Below are 19714 nucleotides of genomic sequence, written 5' to 3' on the forward strand. Positions count from 1 at the left end.
TGGGTTATGAAAGGTAAGTTTCAGCCTTATCTTGCCCAAAACCAGGCTTTCATACCACTTCCCAACCATATCCATGGCACGTTATCTCCTCTCTTATGCTTTTTCAGCCTCCCTTTATGTGTTGTCTTCCTCTATTAGAATGTAATCTCCTTGAGAGAAGATATTTTCTTCATTGCTTATATTTGTACACCCAGAACTTAGCACAATACCTGACATATTGTGAGCACTCAGTAAATGCTCTATGTGTATATTCACCCTCTGTCAAAAAGGAAAATTCTGGCACAATGTAGATTAGATGATATTATAGATTTTGCTTTTTGTAGATTTTGTTCACCCCTGTGCATGAAAGGGTAAATCTAGGTTAATCGCATAAAAGACAAACAACAATTGATTTTTTCTTTACTTCTCATTGTTTAGTGCCACTTAATGAAAAAGAAATCATACAATTTTATGTTCAAGCAGGTTTGATAACAAAATAATAATTTGTATACTCAATTTTAAATTGGAATTCCTAATAACTTCTCTGGAGTGACTTTCTGCTTTCTTTCTTTCCCAAAGATATGGCCAAGAAGCAAGTGGATAAGGAGAAATTAAAAACTAAGGAGAGAGTGGACACAATCAAAGGGAGAGGCAACCAGTGGAGAGAAAAGGCGATGGAATCAAGAGCTCAAGTAGAGGTAGTTGTCATTGCCAAGGCAAAGAAAGACTTTTCCTAGGATACTGGAAAAGAAAGGGAGAGACTAGAAAGAGAGGTGTTATTAAGGTGACTTAAGATGAAGAATTATAAAGGACCTCACAAAATTTGAAATAATGAAAAACTATTGAATTAATAAATAAACCAGAAGGTGGTTTGGAAGGAAAATAAAATAGATAAACCATTGGCTAATTTGATTCTCAAAATGAAATAATGATGATTCATTTGTTAATGAAGGAGGAATAAAGGAAATTATTTCTATTTTATACTTTATATCAATAAAGATAGGGTTCAGACCAACTTTTGACCCTTAACAAATTTTTATTTGTTTGTGTACGTCAAGACAGACCAGTGTCCTTTTGAATAAAAAGTAACATATTATATGCTTCTTGGAATACATTAGGCCTAAAAGAAATAAGGCTTTCTAGCCAAGCTTTACGTATTAAACAAATCACGTAATTCAGAGGAAATTTGATGAGAAAGCACACTTAATAAAAAGAACAATTTAAAGTAAAATTTTGGCAATCTGGAGCCCAGAATTCAGTATTCTGGATAGTAATATGTCCCAGGCAGCTGAAGATTGTCCATTAAAGTATAAAAAGTTGCTTGTAACAATTTTTGGTGAAAATCTTCTAAAATATATTGAATACATCCTATTCATTGGAATTTAAACATTCTCTTCACATGGAAATAAAAATAAACATTCATTAGTGTCCTGTGTTGCACTACAAAATTTTAAGGTTATTACGTTTTCTATATTGTATACAGTGATCCCTCACCTATTGCAGGAGTTGAGTTCCAGAGACCCCATTAATAGGTGGGAAAAAAAATCCACAAAGTAGTGGCATTATATTTATTTTATTATTTATATACATTTTAATGCTTTAAAAACCCTTCCCAATCTCCTATAAATCTTTTCCACACTCTTATTAACCCTTCCCACATTCTTATAAACACGGAGCCATTCAGCACCCAGAATACAGATCACAGTGCTGTGGTTGGTCACCTTTAATTCCAACAGTCAACAGTGTGCTGTACACAATCTCATGTTGGCAAACTTATGCAAGTGGTCGTGGCATACTGCATTTCCATTGTGTACAGTATAGTAAACAGTACTGCACAGTATAGTATGTACAGTACAGTATTCATATGCAAAATCCCACAACATAGCAAAAACTCCACACTACAGAATTGGTTTTTTTTTAAACCCGCAACACAGTGAAGCTGCAATAAGTAAACCACAATATAACAAGGGATGACTAGTTACTATTTTTCCTTCCTTTATTTCTTTTTTTTTCACTTCTTGCCCAGGTTAGTAAGCATATTTGTTTTTAGGCATTCCTCCCCTACCCAACTATCACTCTTGTTTTCTGCTTGAAATCTACTATGTTTTTGAAAATAAAATGTATTAGATATAAATAATAAGATCTGAGTAAAGCTCTTCTGTGATGAACATTAATGTCAAGTATGTATCTATCTGTCTCATGCCCAGAACTCTGCTAGATACTGGGAATACAAAGACAAAGTGGGTAGGGGAGTAATTGCTGTTTCTCAGTAATGTAATTTCACTCTATATATACTACACACATATATATGCATTTCTATGTGTATATAAATATGTATTTATACATAAATATAAATGCAGAATTATTTCAGCAGAAACAGTAGTACCTGGCAACATCAGGAAAGGCCTAATTTTGAAAGCAGTATTTATGCTTAGCTTTAAAGGAGGCTAAGCAGTGCTGGGCAAACTACAACCCACAGGCCAGATTGGGTGGGGAGGGCCTGAAATGTTTTATCTGGCTGCCACATTATTGCTAATCTGACGAATACAATGAGTAGGATACAATACAATGAAACCTCGAAAGAGTTGCCTTAGAAACAGACTGACAGATGAGCATTTCCTTTCCTTTGGCCCCCTCTTTAAAAAGTTTGCACATCACTGGGCTAAGGGATTCTTAGAGGTAGAAGTAAAGACAGAGTACATTCCATGTATTTCCAGGTATGGGAGACAGCCTATAAAAATGTGTGGAGATAGGAGAGAGAATGTCATTTAGAAGGAACATCAAATAGACCAGTCTGCCTGAAAGATAGAGTGCTTAAAATAAGCAATATACAACCTGGAAAAGTCAGCTAGAACCAGATTGTGAAATCCAAAAAGAAAACCTTGTTTTTTTTTTTTTATCCTAGAGGTATTAGTTATAATGTAAATCGTATTTTCTTTAGTGCATTTACTTAGTGAAGTTAATTTTGACTTCTACATGGCCTTTTTGACCTCTTTTCTGGCTTGTAGTAATATTATTAATAGATGTGATTGCTAGATAGCTGATGTGTTATTATATACCAGTGATTCCCAAAGTGGGCACCACCGCCCCGTGGTGGGTGCTGCAGCAATCCAGAGGAGGGGTGATGGCCACAGGTGCATTTGGGGGCGGTGTATAAATGTAAGGGGGCGGCGATAGTATGTGACAGGGGGTGCTAAGTAATATTTTTTCTGGAAAGGGGGCGGTAGACCAAAAAAGGTTTGGGAACCACTGCAGGAAAAGTATTTTAGAAATATAATGGAGAAAAATTCATTACAATTATATTTATAATACAAATGAAGGTGAGTTTTTCATGTTGCTTTTTGTGGTGAAATATACTTTAGTTTCTCCCAGTACCAATTCCACGAGATATATCCAGATATAGGTTTGACAACCTTGATATTTCTCTTTAATCATCATTTCTTATAGGATAGTATACTCCATTATATTCATGAACCAGAATTTGTTTAGCTATTTCTCAATTGATGAGTTTCTACTTGTTTCCAGTTTTTTACTATCACAAAAAAGTGCTTCTGTAAATATTTGTGTATCTGTAGGGATTCACTTCTTATCAATGTAGTCCAACAAAAAGGTTGGTGGCTATGTGAGAAGAGAGAAGGGGACAGACGTGAGAGATGTGGAGGTGGGAAAAAAAAAAAAGTTTTGGCAACTGAATGGATTTGTGGCATGAGTGAGAGAGAATAGATTTGTCAACAATATGAATCTATATTCCTGGAAGGACAGAAGTATCCTCAAAGGAAATAGGATAATTTGGGGAAATGGCAAGTCCATGGACAAAATGAATGAGAACTGAAATACTGATCATATCCCTCTATCATCTTGTGAGACTCACTGTGTCACACCATAATAAAAAAAAGGGGGGGGTTAGAGAATAGCTCTCCTCCTTATACACATAGAGCACATAGCTCCCCTTCTAAGGGATACTTGCCCTATCCTTGGAGTGATCTGGTAGGTGAGCATGGACTGGGAGAAAGGGAAGGAATTTTCCTAAGGGCATCTTTGTAGCTGCTGCTGTGAGTAACCAATTAGTAATTGGGCTTTAATTATCCTGAGTAGTGGACACATGCCTTAGAAAGGAGTATGAATGGGAACTTGCACATTAGAGGGAAAGGGTAGAATGCAGAAGGGATGGAAGGTGAGATTAGATGTAGTTGTTAGAGATAAGCTTCATGATTTCCCATTATAGGGAATTTGGGATACCATCAATTATCCCCCTCCCTCTCACTGCAATTGTTTGATCACACACTCCTTGATGTCAAGCCATAGACCACCAGGGGGCATAAGACCCTTACTTTGGAGCCAGTCCACAGTCAAAGATTAGTTCTATACACTGTGATAAGCATGGGGAATACAGAAAGAAGCAAAAATGCAATCCCTGCACTCAAGAAGCTAACATTCTAGTGTGGGAACGTAACACGTAAAGGAGAGCCTAATAACAGTGTTGCTGGGTCCAAGAGTATACACAGTTTATAATTCTCTGGGTATAATTCCAGATTGCTTTCCAAAATGGTTGGTTCATTTACACAGTTCCATCAAAGCAAATTAGTGTCCCCATTTTTCCACATCCCCTCTAGCATTTATTATTTTGCCTTCTCATCGTTTTAGCCAATCTGATGGATACGAAGTGATATCTCAGAGTTGTTTTGTTTTGCATTTTTCTAATCAATAATGGTTTAGAACAGTGATGGGCAAACTTTTTAAAGAGGGGGCCAAAGGAAAGGAAATCCTCATCTGTCAGTCTGTTTCTAAGGCAACTTCTGTCTGAGAAACTATAAAAACATTTTCCCCAATTTTCTGCTTTCATCCTAATCTTGGTTATGCTAGTTTTATTTGCATAAAAAGCTTTTAAATTCAATGTAATCAGAATTATCCATTTTACATCTCACAGAGCTTGCTCGCTCTTTCTTGTTTGTTCATAAATCTAATAAGTAATATTTTCCCTGTTCTTCTGATTTGTTTATAATATCTCCCTTTATATCTAAGTCATGTATCCATTTGGATCATATCTTAGTAAATGGTATAAAAGGTAACTTAACTCTATGCCATTAGCAAGAGACTGAGGGAAGATGGAGTGTTGTCTAGTCATACACGCATCCTGTGGGGCTGAGGCCATTTCAGTTAAACTGACTTTCATTGACTCACAAACACATAATAAAATTTAAACAAATTTTGATAATGATTACTTTGTTGCACTTGTAGTTGAAAGGTCAGAGACCAAGGTAAAATTGCAAAGTGGATGCTTCTTGTCTTGAGGGCTATCTCATCTACCTTTTTGTACCCTGTGACTATTTAGTGGCAATCAACAGCTGTATTCTGCCTTCTGCTAACACACTTAACTCTTTTTTATAATCCATCCCATTTGCTTTTCACCTATGTGCTTTTTTTTAAAACTTGTCCAAAGAGAGCTTCCATTCCCTCTGGAAATTTCAGTTAGGTCTTAGGAGAGCAATCATTTTTTTAAAAAGTAACTTCAAGTGAGATGTGAATAACTAAAATAACTTACAGATGAACTTAGCCCTCCTGAACATATTTATGTTGTAAATGCAACATCTAACACAAACAGATTTCTAGTTGATAAAATAGAGACCTGTTTCTAAGCAAAAGAGCTAATAGCTCTTGAGTATACTAAGTATTAAGTATATTGATTATTAGGTTCATATCAAGGAAAACCTGTATTTGAATCCTAAAGATGATTTTTACCTACTGTATGACCTTGTTTAAGCCATTTATTTTCTAAGTGCTTCAGTTTTCTTGTCTATTAAATATATGTATATGTATGTGTGTATATATATACATGTATGTATATATTCACACACCTTAGCTCACAAAGTGTATAAGATAATGTATGTATAGAGCTTCATATCTCAGAAAGGCTCCACAAACTGTCAGCTTTTCTTCAGGATCATGCCCACTCCATTCTCACATCTTTTCCATTCCTGATATACACAGGCATACCAGGAGATAAAAAATCAGAAACCTGGGGCAGTTGGGTAGCTCAGTAGATTGAGAGTCAGGCCTAGAGACAGGAGGTCCTAGGTTCAAATCTTGCCTCAGCCACTTCCGAGCTGTGTGACCCTGGGCAAGTCACTTGACCCCCATTGCCCACCCTTACCACTCTTCCACTTATGAGACAATACACTGAAGTCAAGGGTTTAAAAAAAAATCAGAAACCTTATTCCCTAGTAATGAAAAATTATCCATTCTAGGTATAGAAGTTCTCTAGACCATGTGACTTAACATTTGAAAGATTATTTTTCCATAGATAAGGAGTCATTTGTTCACTTTAATAGAGAATGGAGATCAAAATTCTCCAATATTTGACTCTGAGTAGAAGTTGTTTATATTATAACTTCATTAAACCATCCATTTTTTCTCTTTCTAATTTCTTCCTATCCAAACTGATTTGGGAAAGATTATTTCTTTTGTAGCAGAACTAAAGTAACATAAAGAAATGAGTCATCTGGGATAAATCAGGCTATATTGTTTTTCTTTGGCAGGTACCATGCATTTCCTCTGACATATGCTGTATCGTTAAAGAATCACCGAGAATTCGACGTATGAAAATGACATGTTGTGCTCCCAAAAGAGTGCCTAAAGGTAATAGAATCAAGATAGAAGAACCTTTTTTAATGGTATAATGTTTTCATGATGTGCAAAGATGAATCTAACTTATTTTCCTGGTTGAACAGAATTACTTTCATCAGACATAAGGTGTGTGGGAAGGTAAAAGATAAGTAAAGCATGATCTTAACCCTCCATGGAGCTTACAGTCTAAAAGAGATTTAGGGGGCATTCTGGGAAGATGGCAGCTTAGACAGAGCAAAACTTCAGACGTCCATACCCTTCCACACTGAGATAAAAAACAAAGTGCTTCAAGGGGAAAGAAAACCAAATCTAACAGCAGGACAGAACTGGGGAATCCTCCTGTTGGACTCAACTCAAGAGATACGTGCCCCCCCCCCCAAAAAAAGCCTGAATCCTTGAAATGTTCGGTTTGAGGGTAAGGAAGAAGGAAGATCCCAGGACCCCTCCCCCATGTGCTGTGCTGAGTCTCCAGCAGCTCCTAGAATCTCTGGGTGGGCAAATGCACTACCCTGGAGAGAGGGCCTTGCTGGCACAGCTGTGCTGGGCTCAGGGCTTTGAACACAGATTTCAGGGAGGTGGCTGGAGGAGAAATGCAGAGAGAAGAACCTAAATGCAGCAAAAACACTCCATTTTGCCACTCCCCCAATCCAGGTTTTGGCCTCAGAGTACATCAAGCTCTACAGATCAACACTGCCCTGGATTAATCCCATCAATAGGACAGATGAGAAGTCTTCAGAGGGCAGGGAAGCTCCAACACCCTATCCCCATAGACTGCAGAGAAAGTAGCTTCAAACTTGTTGCCAGCTGGGGAAGATCTTACGTCAGAGCTCATTAAAACCATCTGCTCAACCTAATCATTCAGCAGCGCAGAGAAAGAGCCCATCAGGACAAAATAGCCCAAAGTTCAAAGATCCAGCAAATAAAGTAAATAAATCAGAGGAGCAAGGTTACAGCCAATTACAGGAGGGAAAGAAGGAAAAAATATGAATAAACAACAGAAAAAGAAAAAAGAAACTACATTCGACAGCTTCTTTCCAAGAAGTGAACAAAAAGCAAATGAAACAGAAGAAGATCAAGGAACCCCAAGAAGAAACATAGAAACTCCAGTGAATTGGACACAGGCTTTGGAAGAACTCAAAATTCAATTAAAAAAACAAGAGAGGCTGAAGACAATTGGGAAAAGGAAATACATGAACTAAAACAAGAAAATAAAGTCTTAAAAGCCAGAATTGGCCAGCTTGAAAATGAAGCAAAGAAGGCAAAAGATGATCTACAAAGAAAATCAGACCAGAAGGAGAAGGATGGCCAAAAAGCCAGGGATGAAATTCAGTCTTTAAATTAGAATTCAGCAACTAGAAGCAAATGACTTCACAAGGCAGCAAGAATCTATAAAACAAAATCAAAAGAATGAAAAAATTGAGGAAAATATGAAACACCTCATTGGCAGAATCTCAGATCTTGAAAACAGATAACGGAGAAAAAATTTAAGGATTATTGGTCTACCAGAACACCATGGCAAAAGAAAAAGCCTGGACATCAACCTACAGGAAATTATCCAAGAAAACTGCCCCAACATTCTCAAACAAGAGGGAAAAGTGGAGATTGAAAGAATCCACAGATCACCTCCTACATTTAGTCCACAACTGACAACTTCCAGGAATATTATAGCCATATTCAAAAACTATCAGACCAAGGAAAAAATATTAAAAGCTGCTAAGAAGAAGTCATTCAGATACCAGGGAACCACAGTTAGGATAATACAGGATCTGGCTGCATCTACATTGAAGGACCAGAAGGCATGGAACATAATATTCCAGAAAGCAAAGGAACTGGATCTACAACCAAAAATCAACTATCCAGCAAAACTGACTATATTCTTGTTGAGGAAAGTATGGCCATTTAATAAAATTGGAGACTCCCAAGCATTCATAAAGAAAAAACTGAACTTAAACAGAAAATTTGATATCCAAACACAGAACTCAAAAGAATCACCAAAAGGTAATTAAGAGAGGGAGAAAAAAAAAACAACTTTTTTTAAGGGATCCAATAAGTTCAAATGATTTCTATCCCCATAAGAAAAGATGATATTGGTAACTCTTAAAAATTGTTATCATCATCAGGGTAGCTAGAAGAAGTATACTTAAGAAGGAACAGTAACAAACTGTATAGGATAAATTGTCATGATACTAGAAGTAAAAAAAAAGAGGTTAATATTAAGAGAAATGGGAAAAGAGACAAAATGGAGTAAATTTATATTCCATAAAGAAGCGCATAGGGGGAGGGGAGAAGACCAATACACTGGAAGGCCAAAGAGGTTGGAAGACAGGAAATTACTTAATTCTCAAGTGCATTGAAATTAACTTAAAGAGGGAAGAACAATCAGATCCATTGGGACAGAGAATTGATTTGTGCCCTATAGAGAAGTAGAAGGGTAACAAACAGTCTGGTGTGGAGCGAAGCAATACTTGGGAGGAAGAGTGTGGAGGGTAGCATAAAAAGACCCTAAAGAAAAATAAGGGGGAATAAGAAGGGGGGGAGAAAGGGAAGTACAATAAGGGAGGGGATTAGGGGAACTGATTAAAAACAAAACACTAGTGTAGAAGGAAATAGTGAAAGAATAAAGGGCAGGACAAGGAGAGAGAATCAAAATGTCTGGGAATACACAGTTGATAATTATAATTATGAATGTGAATGGGATGAACTCACCCATAAAACAGAAGCAAATAGCAATTTTTTAATTTGCATGCCCAGTTCATTGATCTTTGCCCTCTCTAATTTGTTAATACATGCACTCAAGGATATAAATTTCCCCCTGAGTACTGCCTTGGCTGCATTCCACACAGTTTGGTAGGATGTCTCATCAATGTCATTTTCTTCAATGAAATTGTTGATTCTTTCTATGATTTCTTCTTTAACTGTTTGGTTTTGGAGAATCATATTATTTAATTTCCAATTAGATTTTGATTTGCTTGTCCATGTGCCCTTACTAATTGTTATTTTTATTGTATTATGATCTGAGAAGGTTACACTTATTATTTCTGCTCTTTTGCATTTGTTTGCAATGTTTCTATGCCCTATTACATGGTCAGTCTTTGTGAATGTACCATGTGCAACTGAAAAGAAGTTGTATTCCTTTTGTCCCACGTATCTATTAAATCTAATTTTTCTAGGATTTTGTTCACCTCTCTAATCTCTTTCTTATTTATTTTTTGGTTTGATTTATCTAGATCTGAAAGAGGAATATTTAGACCTCCCACTAGTATGGTTTTGCTATCTAGTTCCTTCTTGAGCTCTGCCAGTTTCTCCTTTAGGAATTTGGATGCTATACCATTTGGTGCATACATATTGAGTACTGTTATTTCCTCATTGTCTATACTGCCTTTTATCAGGATCTAATTACCTTCTCTGTCTCTTTTAATCATATCTATTTTTACTTTGGCTTTGTCAGAAACCATGATCACCACTCCTGCCTACTTTTTCTCATTTGAAGCCCAAAAGATTTTACTCCAGCCCTTGACCTTACACCTGTGTATGTTGACCCGCCTCATATGTGTTTCTTATAGACAACATATGGTAGGATTTTGGTTTCTTATCCACTCTGTTATTTGCTTCTGTTTTATCCCATTCAAATTCAGAGTTATAATTATCAGTTGTGTATTCCCCAACATTTTGGTATCCTCTCCTAGTTCTACACCTTCTTCTTACGCTATTTTCTTTTAAACCAGTTTTTTGTTTTAGACCAGTCCTCCTTGCCCCTCCTTTGATTTACTTGATTTTCCACCCCCTCCTTTATTATTCCCCTCTTTTTATTTTTTAAGACCTAATGAGTTCCCACCCCCTCTCCTCCCTTCCCTTTTTTGACCTCCCCACTCCCCTGCTCCCCTTGGCTAATGCCTTCTGTTTTTCTCAGTAGGGTTAGATAGAATTCTATATCCCAATGTATATAGCTACTCTTCCCTGTCTAAGTTGATTCCACTGAGAGTAAGGTTTAAATATTACCTCTTAATGCTCTCTTCCTCTCCTTCTTATAATAATACTCATCCCCTCCCCTTCCCATGCCCTCATTGTGTGGTATAGAATATCCTATTTTTCTTATTCATTCAAGTTTCTCTTAGTGCCATCTTCTATTCACCTCCCCCTTCCCCCCGCCAGTCTCAACTTAGACCATTTAGTGCTCCAACTTCTCCCTATGAATAATTCTTCTAATTACTATAATAGTAAATACAGTTTTTGAAAATTACACATAACATTTATCCATGTAGGAATACAAATAATTTGATCTTATTAAAGCCCTTAAAGAGGGAAATTTAAAAATAAGAGTTTTCTTTCTTTTCCCCTCTGTTTCTTATTTACCTTTTCACGTTTCTCTTGGTTTTTGTGGTTGGATATCGAACTTTCCATTTAGTCCTGGTATTTTCTGTGCAAATACTTGGAAATCTTCTATCTTGTTGAATGCCCATACTTTCCCCTGGAAGTATATAGTCAGTTTTAATGGGTGGGTAATCCTTGGTTGTAGACCCAGTTCTCTTGCCTTTCTGAATATCATATTCCAAGCCTTGTGGTCTTGTAGTGTGGAGGCTGCCAAATCCTGTGTGATCCTGATTGGTGCTCCTTGATATCTGAATTGTCTCTTTCTGCTTTCTTGTAAATTTTTTCTTTTACTTGGAAGCTCTTGAATTTGGCTATTATATTCCTGGGGGTTGTCTTTTCAGGGCTTAATGTAGAGGGTGATCTATGGATCCTTTCAATGTCTATATTGCCCTCTTGTTGTAGAACTTCAGGGCAGTTTTGCTGAATAATTTCTTTTAGTATGGAGTCCAAATTTCTATTAATTTCTGCTTTTTCAGGAAGACCAATGATTCGCAAATTGTCTCTTCTAGACCTGTTTTCTTGTTCTGTCAATTTCTCAGTGATATATTTCATGTTTCCTTCTATTTTATTAGTCTTTTGATTTTGCTTTATTTGTTCTTGCTGTCTTGAGAGATCATTGGCTTCTACTTGCCCAATTCTGGTCTTTAGAGACTCGTTTTCTGTTATAATCTCATGATTTTCCTTTTCGGTTTTGTCTATTCTGTTTTCCAGCTATTTAATTTTGGTCTCCAATTTTGCTTACCATTTTGTTTGATTTTGGGGCATCTTTCTCCAATTGGGAGTTTCTGTCTTTTAACCTGTTAATTTCCTTTTGAGCTATTTCCCACTTCTCTTGCCAAATCTCTTCCATCTTTCTCATAATCTCAGATTTGAACTCTTCAAGAGCTTGCGACCAATTTTCTTTTTGGGGGGAAGGTTTGGATGTGATTACTTGTTTGTTCTCCTCTGCTGTTTGCTCTGTTGTCTGGATTTTTTCTGTGTAAAAGTCGTCGAGTGTTAAAGATTTCTTCTTGATTTTTCTCTTTTGGGGTTCTTGTGACTGGCTTGCCATTATTATTATTTCTTTCTCAGTCAGAAGTCTGGGTGAGGCAGACAGGCTCTCTGTCTATTGAGCTGTGGAGCAGTTTTCTCCTGAGTCACTGCGCCATGCTCCCTCTCAGCTTTATCCTCACTCCCAGGGTTGGTCTACACTCTTTAGGCTCCTGAGGTCTCAAGTCCAGTTGTTCTCAAGGTCAAGCCTCCTGGTGGTCCCCTTGCTTGCTCCTCTGCCCGAAGCTCCTTTAACAGTCTCAGGGTGCTGCTTCCACAGTCATGCACCCCTCTACACTTGGTCCCCACCCATGGTCTGTGTTCAAAAGTCTTTGTGTTCTTTAGACTCTTGGTGTCTTAAGTCTTGCTGCTCTCAGGAGCAGGGCCTGGTGATCCCAGGTAGCTGCCAAGAACTTAATGAATGCCCCAAACTTGTTCTAACTCTTGTGTGCTAGTTTTGGCATTATAGGTTGGGGGGGAAGAGGGTTACTCAGCTCGCATTTTAGTGATAGCTATTTCACCGCCTTATAGCATGGAAATGCCCGATTCCACATACCTTCAAAGCTGTGCCCTGTTGTGGGGTCCCTTCATTTGGCTAGGTTTGTTTTTACCTATATGTGTGAGTTAGGAGAGGTTAAACAGCTGCTTTTTACTCTGCCACCATCTTAACCCAGAACTCTTGCTTTTGCTTTGTCTGAGATCATTATTGCTACTCTTTTTATTTTCCACTTTATTTATTTATTTCTGTTTGCTTCGTTTTTTTTTAAACCCTTACCTTCTGTCTTGGAATCAATACTATGTATTAGTTCCAAGGCAGAAAAGCTGTAAGGGCTAGGCAATGGAAGTTAAGTGACTTGCCCAGGGTTACACAGCTTTGAAGTGTCTGAGGCCAGATTTGAACCTAAGACCTCCCGTCTCTAGATCTGGCTCTCAATCCACTGGACCACCCAGCTGCCCCCTATTTATTTATTTTAAACCCCTACCCTCTTTCCTAGAATCAATACTGTGTATTGGTTCTAAGAGAGAAGAGCGGTATGGGCTAGGCAATGAGGATTAAGTGACTTGCCCAGGGTCATACAGTTAGGAAGTATCTGAGGCCAGATGTGAACATGGGACCTCCCATCTCTGGGCCTGGCTTTCAATCCACTGAACCACCTAGCTGCCCTTCTGCTTTTTTTCTTTAGATGATGCACAATAAATTCTGCTCTATCTCCTTACTTTTACTCCGTTTTTATCACCCAACCTCAAATGTGTTTCTTATAAACAAGAAATAGTAGTTTTCTGGGTTTTAATTCATCCTTCTATCTGCTTCCATTTTATGGTTGAGTTCATCTCATTCACATTCACAGTTATGATTATCAGCCTTGTATTCCCCTCCATCTTATTTTCCCCTTTTCATCCTGCTCTGTTTCCTTGTGTTTTTCTTTTTATCACACACATCCCACTTCTCCCTCCCTCCTATTGCCACCCCACCTTCCTTTCTTATTCCCACCTACTTCTCTATTGAGCAAGATAGGATTCTATTCCCCCAATGAGTATAGTTATTATTCCCTCTCTGAGTCAATTATGATGAGAGCAAATTTTAAGCATTGCCCATTACCCCCCCATCCTCCCTGCCACTATAATAGTTTTTCATGCCTCTTTATGTTATATAATTTATCCCATTCTATCTCTCCTTTCCCTTTTCTCTCAGTGCAATCCTCTTTTTCACCCCTTGATATTTTTTTTGCATATCATATCATCCTAATCTGCTTACTTCATATCCCTCCCCTGCCTCATCTAAGTATTTTTACTCCTTACAACTGCTCTACTTCTAATAAGAATTTTAGAATTATATATATATCCTCTTTCTATGTAGGAATGCATAGTTTGACTTTATTGAGTCCTTTAAATTTTCTCTTACCTTTTTAGGCTTCTCTTGGGTCTTGTGTTTGGACTTCAAGTTTTCTTTTTAGGTCTGGTCTTTTCCTCAGGAATGCTTAGAAATTTTCTGTTTTATTGAGTGACCATTTTCCCCCTGAAATAATATACTCAATTTTTCTGGATAGGTGACTCTGGGGTTATAAAACTAGATTTTTTTGGCTATCTGAATATCATATTCCATGCCTTCCAATCCTTTAATGTGGAAGCTGCTAAATTCTGTGTGATCCTGATTGTAGCTCCATATAATATGAATTCTTTCTTTCTGGTTGCTTGTAGTATTTTCTCCTTGACTTGAGGGGCTCTTGAATTGAGCTAATATATTCCTGGAAGTTGTCGTTTGGAATTTCTTTCTGGAAGAGATTTGCAGATTCTTTCAATTTGTATTTTATTCTCTTATTCTAGGATATCTGGGTGGTTTTCTTTGATAATTTTTGCATTGTGATGTCCAGGATTTTTTTTATTGTAGCTTTCAGGTAGTCCAATAATTTTCAAATTGTCTCTCTTGGATCTATTTTCCAAGTCATTGTTTTTTCAGTAAGATGTTTCACCTTTTCTTCTGTTTTTTTCATTCTTTTGATTTTGTTTTATTGCTTCTTGATGTCTCATGAAGTCATTAGCTTCTAGTTGCCCTTTTCTAATTTTTAAGGAATGATTTTCTTCCTTTAACTTTTGAATGTCATTTTTCATTTGGCCCACTATTTTCTTGCATTCCTTTCATTTCTCTTCCCCCCATTTCCTCTGCCTCTCTTAATTGATTTTTGAAATCCTTTTTGAGCCCTTCCAGAATCTGTCCAATTCATATTTTTATTTTAGACTTTGCGTATATTCATTTTGCTTTCACTGTCCCCTTCTGTGTTTGTACCTTGCTCTATGTCTCCATAAAAATTCTCTATAGTTACGGGTGTGTGTGTGTGTGTGTGTGTGTGTGTGTGTTATCTCTGCTCATTTTTCCAGCCTTTTTAAAGGTAGGCTCTGTTCTCTGGGAGCCTTGATACTACCCTTAGCCTTATTTCAGGGTTTCTTCAAGTTTGGGTTCTTCCAAGATAGTATGTTGGCCTGTGGGCTGGGAACTCTGAAAGCTGATTCAATTATCCTTTGAGACTACTGATAGCTAAAATTCTAGTCTCAGGCTTGGGTATAGGCTTTTGATCTCACTCTGGGTTTGATCAGGTCAGGCACATAGCACACACTGCCCTGCCCTTGGCAAGAGGATCAGGGTGCCCAGCTTTGGATCTGTGGACTGCCCCAAACTGGAATCTATGTCCTCACTACAAGCCAAGGCTGGGACTCCTGACCCCACAATGGACCTACACAGATCAGGCTGTGCAGCATAGATTTCCCTGGGTTGGAATTCCAGACCTCACCACAGGTTTGATTGGAACTTTAAGGGGTGTGTGTTGGATTGGACTGCTATTGGCCCAGGCAGGGTCCCAGTGTCTGGATGTTGGCTTGGACTCAGGTTCAGAACCTAGCATAGTATATGTGGGGGGATGTTGCTCTTGGCTTCCTCCTTACTCTTTGCTGTAGCCGCCTTCTAGCTGTGCTCCCTCTTACCCCAGTGCCACAAATGTTCTCTGCCTACCTTTCAGGTTGTTCTCTTCTTGAAAGTTGTTTCACTCTTTCTCCATGTTGGTTCTTTCCCTCCCTATATTCATTTTGTGGTGTTACTGTAAGATTGGTTGGAGAGGATTTCCATGGTGGTTTTGAGCTTCTATTCCACCATGTTGGCTCCAAAATTCCCATTTGTATTTATAAATTTTTATATGCCTCTGAACTTTAATCTGAAAGTTCTCTGTTTCATTAAAAATCTGTTTTCTCCCTGTTGAATTATATTCAATTTTTCTGGGTAAATTATTCTTAGCCATAAGCCTATATACATTTTGCCTTTTATATTATTAGATTATATACTTTCTATTCCTTTTTAGTGTTTGCAGGTAAATTTTGCGTGCTCATGACTACAATACCTAGGTACTTAAATTCTGCCTTTCTAGTTGTTTGCAGTATTTTTTCTTTGACTTGGAATTTTATGACAGTTAATAAAGTGGGTTTTCGCATTTGAGTACATCAGGAAAGGCCACATGTAGAAGGGAATGCTTGAGCTACATCTTAAAAGAAGCAAAGGATTCTCTGATATGGAAGTGAGGAGAGAATGTATCCCTGGCTTAGGAGACAGCCAGTGCAAAAGATAGAGTGCCATGTATGACAGACATAGAGGTCAGTCTCTCTAGTGTGACAAGAAGAAGAATATATAATGAGGATGGAAAGATAAGTTGGAAGCCAAATTTATATCGTATCCGAGAGGCAATCAGAACAACTTTAATGTAATGAATATGATCACGGGAGTTACATGGACAGATCTATATTTAAGGAAAATAATTTTTTTAGCTTTGTGGAGGATGGAAGAGAATGGAGAGATACCTAAGGCAAAGAACAATTAGGAGACCATTGTTCTAGGTCAGGCCAAAAATGATGAGAATCTAATCTAATGAGATAGCTTTGCAAGTGGAAAGTAGAAATCAGATGCAAGAGATTTGGTAGTAAAGTGACCATCTATGCCTTTATAACCTTCAGTTTCTCCAGCTATAGAACAGAAATAATTAAATTTGCAGTACTTATGTCACAGGATTATTGTGTAGATCAACTAAGGTTATATTTATAAAGAGCATAACAAACCTTAAAGCACTATACAAATATTAACCATTTGATTAAATTACTAGTTAGTGGTGTTAAGTTAAAATTTAGTATCTATATGGTTGATTAATGTAATAATTTTTTTCTAGCTAGGAATAATATCTATTATCCAGGAATAAGGCTACACCTAGGGAAATAACTAAAAGGGATTAACAAGTTAAATCAAATTATTCATATACAGCCTTTTACTGATCAAAGTGATCTTTAATCTTTTGACCATCTAGGGGGGAATCTTGGAATATCTTAAAAATATGACTTACTCTGATCTATTTATGAAACTTTATAAGGTTGCACAAATATATTTGTCTTAAATGCTATACAGTAAGCTCAATAGCATACGTATATAATACAATAATAATTTTTCTAGAACCCAACTAACAAAAATCCTAAATAACCAGAATCAGAAACATATTAAGAAGTACAAAAGTGTACAGTTTCAATATTTTATATAAAGGTCTTGCCTCCAACATAAGACACTCCACAAATGTCTCCACTTTTTCTTAAGACTAACTTTTTCCAATTGCTTTGATAAAAATCTAGGTAAACCATTTATCTTGTAATGCTGTCAGTAAAACAAGTAATAATTTAAATCAGTTGCCAAATGTAATAGTTAAAAATTTGGTGTGAAAAAATTAATAATGGTTAAAAAAAGTTTGTGGTCACCATATATAAAATTAACTTCTCAATTCAAAATGTTGTTAATAGCTCTTGATAATTTAATGTAGTATAAATATAGCAAAAGGAGGGAAATGTATGAGTGAAGTAGAAAGTATTTCCTAGCCTACCACCCTAGACCTCCCATCCAAAGAAATTCAGCTCACTCTCTGACAAAGTTCCAATCTCCACATGGAAGTCGGTAGCCTCTTCAACAAGGGTCTCACCAGTGTAAGCCTTTTTCTTCAGCCTGACTCACCAATGCCAAATGTATCTTCATAAAGTGCCTCACAAAATGAAGAGCAGAAAAAGCCTCCTCAGCTGAATTCCTCCTAAAATGTCTCCTCAGGAGTCCTTGGGCTGGCTTTTTATAATCAGTTTCTCCACGTCACTTCCAGTCTCTCTCCTACTTAACAGTAACCAATCACAGCCTCCTAATTTGCCTGATACAGTGTTTGTGGTCTTTAGGGGTGTGAACTTTTTCTGGTAAAAGGCTCTTACTAAGTGTGAAAGGATGGGTACTTCAAATTCTTGATTGATTAACTTAAAATAAACAGTTTTAAATTTTTTTTCAAAAGGAAGTAACAAGTTTTATAAGAGCTGAATTTGACAGTCATGCTTATTCTATAATAACTGCTTCCTTTTTTCTAATCATCCTGATAATGATATGTGATATAATGATATATGATATGAATTTTATCAACAAAAAAAACTATCTTCCCTAGCCTTTTATTTTCAGGCACTGTTCCCTTCTTAAAAAATGGAATATTTACCTTCTTTCAAGTCCTATAGTACTTCTCCCATTTTTAACAATTGCATATATTAATATTTCATATTAATTTTCATATTAAAATTAAATTAAAATTTCATATATTAATAATAATGATTCAGTTATCAAATCTACCAGTTGTTTTTATTTTTCCATTACTCAGGAATGTAGTTTATCTGGTCTTGGTCCTTTGAATTCATTAAGAGAACTAGTCTCTCTCCCTTTTCATCTTTCCTCATTAGCCACTTTTGTGCTATCCTGTCCAGACAAATAATCATTCTCCTTTGCTTGGCCCATATCAAATAGAAGCTTTAAGATAATATTAATATAGGTTATGTAATAAACTATTATATTTTACTCTAAGAACAAATGGACAACATTTTTGTTAAAAACTTACTATGTTCCAGACACTGCAAATTGAAATGAGAAAAGACAGCATATAAAAGAGAGCTGAGAGGGATAAGGTAAAGAATATTGTGGAGCAAATAGTGGCAGAGTCAGAAAAGTCAAAAGCAGAACCAGTAGAGGAATGAAGGATGACTTCCTGAGCCTTTCCTTTGGTTCTGGGAGGGACTGACCATGAAAGAAGAGGACTATAGGAATGGAGAAATGTGCCAGGAGTGAGAAGCCACCCAAGCTATGATGGAAAAGACAGAACTAACTCAGAGAGCTAGGAGAGATGTTGTGATAATTTTCTGAGAATTATTTTGACCTGTTCTGATCATCAGAAATGTGTGAGGAATTTCATTGTGACTGCTACACAAAAATCTGCTCAACTAAAATTGATTCTTAAAGCCTAATTATGAATATCTTATCACAACTGGTATTTGGATATTTCCATTCATCTTCTCTACATACCACTGGATGGCACAACTCTACTGAGTGTTTATATTTAGGACCTTTATGAAAAGAATTTGATTTCTTCATCAATGGAAGCAATTTTTAACCAAAAATGAGAGGGAAAGGGGAATTAATATCAGTAAGTATAACTAGTATTTAACTTTCTCAGCCAGAGAAATTATGTTATGAAATCTAAGATGTCTCAAATAGTTATACCATGGATTTATCTTGTTTCATTTTCAATATTTGGATTTAGCATACCTTTTTTTTAAATCAAGTAAGAACAAATATAGTACTTAATTTTTTACACTAATGGATATATTACTTATGTTCCATTATTTTGCTCTGAGAAGGAGTTACATTCTTGTTAAAACCAATTATCTGATCCATTTAGTGTAGTAATGTTACATTTATACAATTAACAAAGCAAGTATTTTAGGAGCTTAGCTTTATGTTTAGGTTCTGAGATCACATGTAATTGGATTTTTCCTATTATAACTCCATTGCCTCCACTTCAGAAGTAATATCTAGCTACATAAAAAATACTTAAAATAATAGACAGTTGTATACTAGCAAAATTATTCCATGAATGAGCCATATAATTACTACACTTAGACATTAGCTATTTTATAATAGTACAATTAGCTGGTTATTTTATTAATAATGGCTGATATTTACATAGTAGTTTAAGGCTTATGAAGCATTTTGCATATGCTACCGAATCTGATCTATACAATAATCCTGTGAAGTATAGATTTAATTTTCTCCGTGCTGCAGCTCAAGATACTAAGGCTCAGGTAGGGTAAGTGATTCATACCCAGATACTGTCTCGTG

At 36.6% G+C, this 19714-nt stretch overlaps 1 protein-coding gene across 1 annotated transcript in view; it reads left to right on the top strand.

Moving 5' to 3' along the window:
• Window positions 1–19714, top strand: part of MEIKIN (meiotic kinetochore factor) — a 177685-nt gene that overhangs the window by 119172 nt on the left and 38799 nt on the right. Inside the window, exons 14-15 of the mRNA XM_044659920.1 lie at window positions 559–650; window positions 6516–6615. Of these exons, the coding sequence (XP_044515855.1) occupies window positions 559–650; window positions 6516–6615 (192 nt within the window). The remainder of the gene's footprint in view (window positions 1–558; window positions 651–6515; window positions 6616–19714) is intronic.

This window comes from Gracilinanus agilis, chromosome 2 (genome assembly GCF_016433145.1).
Source record: "Gracilinanus agilis isolate LMUSP501 chromosome 2, AgileGrace, whole genome shotgun sequence".
NCBI lineage: Eukaryota > Metazoa > Chordata > Mammalia > Didelphimorphia > Didelphidae > Gracilinanus > Gracilinanus agilis.